The sequence below is a fragment of the Leptonychotes weddellii genome, chromosome 1 (genome assembly GCF_054177405.1).
Source record: "Leptonychotes weddellii isolate Sample4059 chromosome 1, ASM5417740v2, whole genome shotgun sequence".
NCBI classification, from domain to species: domain Eukaryota; kingdom Metazoa; phylum Chordata; class Mammalia; order Carnivora; family Phocidae; genus Leptonychotes; species Leptonychotes weddellii.
Window position 1 is genome coordinate 10,849,470 of NC_138369.1, and position 4,496 is coordinate 10,853,965.

The 4,496-nt window shown below is 52.1% G+C and overlaps 1 protein-coding gene across 6 annotated transcripts in view; it reads left to right on the forward strand.

Moving 5' to 3' along the window:
- The window catches only part of PGPEP1 (pyroglutamyl-peptidase I), a 29,730-nt gene extending 26,053 nt beyond the window's left edge, over positions 1-3,677 (forward strand). For 5 of the 6 annotated variants that reach the window (XM_006746399.3, XM_031017144.2, XM_031017142.2 and 2 more), the window contains one exon: positions 1,272-3,677. In XM_006746399.3, coding sequence (XP_006746462.1) covers positions 1,272-1,464 — 193 coding nt within the window. In that variant the 3' untranslated portion in view covers positions 1,465-3,677. The remainder of the gene's footprint in view (positions 1-1,271) is intronic. The other variant, XM_081815530.1, reaches the window with a different exon arrangement.
- The last annotated feature ends 819 nt before the right edge of the window (positions 3,678-4,496 follow it).

The following is a 4,496-nucleotide window of genomic DNA, read 5'->3' on the forward strand; positions in this document are numbered from 1 at the left end:
TGCAGTTCAAATACATGTTGTTCAGGGTCAGCTGCCTACAGAGCACTTGGTGTGCTGATTTAGGATTTTGTCCTATTTAGCTTTGCTCTCACGTGGATGGGGTTACACAATGTGCCTTTTCCTGAGCGCCCTCTTCCTCGATTTCACCTGCGGGCACACAACACGGGTCTTGGTGAATTCTCCGGTTCCCAATGGATCCACTGCATGCCTTGCAAATGGCTGCATAGTATTCATTCCATTGTGTGGCTGTTTCCATTTAGGAAGCCACTCCTCTGTCCGTGGACAGTCATGTTGTGTCACAGCCCGTTCGTTCTGCTGTAACAATATACCACTGACCAGGCAGCTTATAAGCAACACAAAGTGATTGCTCACAATTTTGGAGGTGGGGAAGTTCAAGATCATGGCGCCAGCCTGGTCAGGTTCTGATGAAGGCCTCCCTCCAGGTTGTAGACTGCTGACTTCTTGCTGCATCCTCATGTGGCAGGAGGAGGAAGAAAGTTTTCTGGGGTCTCCTTTATAAGGGGTATTCACCCCCTTTGTGAGGACTCTCACTTCCCAAGGGCCCCACCTCTTAATACCAACACATTGGGAGTTAGGGCTTCAACACTGAATTTGAGGAGAGACATTCAGACCCTAGCAGGTTGCTTCTTACTCTACTTTTATACTTAACAGTGCAGCAAACACCTTCTTCATCTTTCTTGTGCCCTCATGCAGATGGCTTCTGAAGGCAGATTCTCAAAACCGGCAAGAACATGTCATCAAGGGCGCCTGGGTGGCTCAGTTGGTTAAGCGACTGCCTTCGGCTCAGGTCATGATCCTGGAGTCCCGGGATCGAGTCCCACATCAGGCTCCCTGCTCAGCGGGGGGTCTGCTTCCCCTTCTGCCCTCTTCCCTCTCGTGCTCTCTGTCTCTCATTCTCTCTCTCTCAAATAAATAAATAAAATCTTTAAAAAAAAAAGAACATGGCATCAAGTCCAGGCATTTGTAATATTCCTAGCCTGCCAAATTCTCCCTGGGGCAATTGGCATTCCTGCTAGCCGTATCTCACTGCCTCCTTCCTCACATACACACCAGCACTTGGAGTTATCAGGTTTTTTTCATTTTTGCCAACCTGGGGGGTGGGAGGGAGAAGCAGTATTCCATCTTGTAGATTTCTGGCGAGGTTGGGGGTCTTACAGCAGATCTGGATGGAGGCTGTCCTGTTAGTCTATGTATTGACTCTCTGACCCCATTTTGGTCTCCCCTCCTGCCTCCAATGCCCTGAAACTTAGGTACCTCTGTGACTTCACCTACTACACCTCGCTGTACCAGAGTCATGGCCGCTCAGCCTTTGTTCACGTGCCTCCACTGGGCAAGCCCTACAACGCAGACCAGCTGGGCAGGGCGCTGCGGGCCATCATCGAGGAGATGCTGGATGTCCTGGAGCAGTCAGATGGCAAAATCAACTGTCGCCACAAACACTGAGAGCCTCTCGGGCCTCCCAAGACCTCATCCCACTAGGGACCCCAGGAGGGACGTCCGCCCTCCGGGGGCCTGGCCAAGGAGGATAAGCCTGTCAGCTGGGGATCGGATTTGGATCAATATTCCAACGTACACACTTCCTCTCCCTTCTTCTCCACAAAAGGGCTGGTCACTTTGAAGAAGGTGGCTGAAGATTTTTTTTCTCGATTTCCCTTTGCATCTGGGGACACAGCCACAATGGCTGGGAAGCTGGTGGGTCCCGATCTCCACAGGGAATCCTGGTCAAGTGGATCTCTGCTCTTGATCCCACAGCTGGGGCCACCTGCTCACCTGCTTTTCTAAGTCTCTGGTGAAGGGATTCCAGTGTTCCCTCTGTCCATGACTGGTTTTTCCCAAACTTAAAAACTCCTTGAAGAGTCTTTGCCCTGATCCATGTCCCAGCAGCTGGGACAGCCCTGAAAAGGGCTGCCTTGGGGTATGGCGGAGGCTTTTTTCCCTTCTCTTTCTTATTCTCTTTTTCAAAAACAATAGTGCTAGTTTGGGCACAGAGGAATTTATATTCCCTTTGGTTAAAACACGGGCTTTCACCGACGACAAAGTGTCTTTTCTTTTTCCTGGGATGCGGCCCCTTCTTGCCTCTTTCTCTGAAAACGGGACCCACATCTTTGTGTCGGAGCTGACATCGGGTTCCGTTTCCTCAGGGCGGGCAGGGCCCTTGGCCAGGCCCTGGGGAGGTGGGAGCTGCCGCCCCAGCTGGTTAAAAAGGTGGGCTGACCCTTTCGACACCAGAGCCGTGAGCTGTACCCGTGGGGACTCTGGAGCAGGGGTAGGAAAACAGCCCTTGTCATTTTGACTTGCACGTGACTTTTTTTTTTTTTAATATGTAAAAATCTGTAGCAGCTGCAAACCCACCCCACATCTGGCCTGGATTTTTGCAGTCTTGGTGCTGGGGACCAGCTTCTTGTTCTCCTTAAGTTGGGGGGGTGGTGCCCAGAATGGGGCCCGGGGGCTGGAGTTTGCTGATCTCCATGTGTGCTGACGTGTTTGAGCAGGGGGTGCTGGAGCAGCCCGTGGGCTTTTGTGTAGATGGTTCTGGAGACGGAGTAAATTTTGATCTCACTCCCTGGCAACTTTGAACTTAGCGGCCACGGAGGAGAGTAACCTCACCCAGGTTCAGCTGGACCTTGATACCCGCCAGAGGAAAAGAATGACAGCAGCTGTGAAGCCGGCTGAGGCAAACACACATTTTGGAAGTGTTCTCCTGCTTGGGGGAGAAGACGGGGGTTTTATCATTTCCCTAAGTGTGAGGTGGACTGGAGTCTGATGCCAGGTTGGATCACGTCGGTGTTACCCAGCACGCAGTTCTTTCTAAAACAGATGAGATTTTTGTTTTGTTTCATTTTCTCAAACATTCCCCTTCTTTGCCTCTTGTTCTGCTGGCCAGGGGAGTTTCTCTTCTCTGCTGAGCTGCTGTGTCGCTTGAGAACCGGGTTGATAGGTCTCTGAGTTAAATGCATTTTCTGGGTCCTGGGTTTTCTCCGGAGGGGAAAATGGCTCCAGGTGGGTGACTCGGGGCCGGCACTTGGCAGTGGGCGTGGCCTGTGGCTGGCAGGTTCAACTGATCGGGACTCTGCCCCTCTCTCCATGTCAGCCTGCCTTCTGCCAGAAATGCCCTGCTCACTTCCCCAGTCCGAGATTGCCGTCTCCTGAGAAATCTGCCGTGTGGGATTCCGTAAGCAGAAATTGTGACTCTTCTGAATGTGGGGAGCTCAAGCCTCGGGGGTCTCCCCAGAGGTCTTATTGAGAACGTTAGGCTTCATCTAGCTCTGATCCCCAAAGGTCTGATCTTCAGGGGTGTGAAGGAGGAAATGAATTCAGGCAAGATGGGGAGGGAAAGGGGGGGACCTGGAGATGAGCCAGGTCTGCGCTTAGCTGGGTACCCACTGGAACCCGGACACACCATCCCCAAACTCCACATTTTCATCTTTCCTTTGTCTTCATTTTGCCTCTCTGTTTAAAGCACCATGTGATTCAGAGATTTAGAGGTATAACTTATTGTCCGATCATTGTTGAGTGTATGCATGTCATTTTTGTGTTCCTGCAGAGGTTTTGGATTTTCTCATCAAGTCAAGCCAGAATCCTGTCCTTGTCCACGATGCAGAGCATTTTGCGCGTTTTATTCAATCAGACAGCCATTAAACATTTCACCCACTTCCCGCCAGCTTTTTTTACTTTTATTTTCTAGCTTAAAAATGGTTTTCTTTTGGGCAAACTCATCTGTTCTCTCCATGGTGTGTCTGTCTGCATTTGTTGGGTGTCAGACTGAAATGTCCTCCTGTGAGAAAGGAGAACCAAGGCCCATTCTTGCTCCCTTGTCATGTGCAGAGGCTCAGGCGGAGGGGGGCACACAGAGCGGGGCCGAGGGACGGGTCTGTGAAGTAGGTGTGGCTTGGCGCGGTGTGGAGGGGAGAGACGCCAGTGGGGGGAGGGGTGAGCAGGTGTTCATGGTAGAAGGATGGGCAGTGGGATGTGGTGGGAAGGCTGCTGGGGGAATCTTGTAAGAAATTGGAGTGGGGGCCCCCGTGGGGGTGCCGAGGTGGGGGAGAGGGGCAGCACCGGTCGTCTGGGTGTCTGGTGCTGGCATCTCCTTTATGATGCTACAGCCTCCACACTGAAAGGCTACCTTTCTTCTTCTCTCAGCCCCTTCGGCTCCCCCTTGCTCACCAAAAACAAGGCCAGTGGGATGGACGTGAGCTTGTAGCTTGAAAAAGAAATAAGAAGGAGAGGTTAGTAAGAAGGAAAGAAAGGTGGGAAGAAGCAGGAATTTGAGTTGGTGGACTGGGTTCGTGCCACCTGGCCTGCCTGGTCCAATCAAAGAATGGCCAAGGTCCCTTGGCCACGGGGAGAGACGGGGGTAGGTGGGGGGGCAGAAATCATGGCTTCCCAAGTGGCGCCGGGCTTTTGCGGAAACGTCAGATCGCAATCATTTCCGGCAAGGAAAATCCTTTTCAGCCGCCTTGCTCTTTGCTGGCACG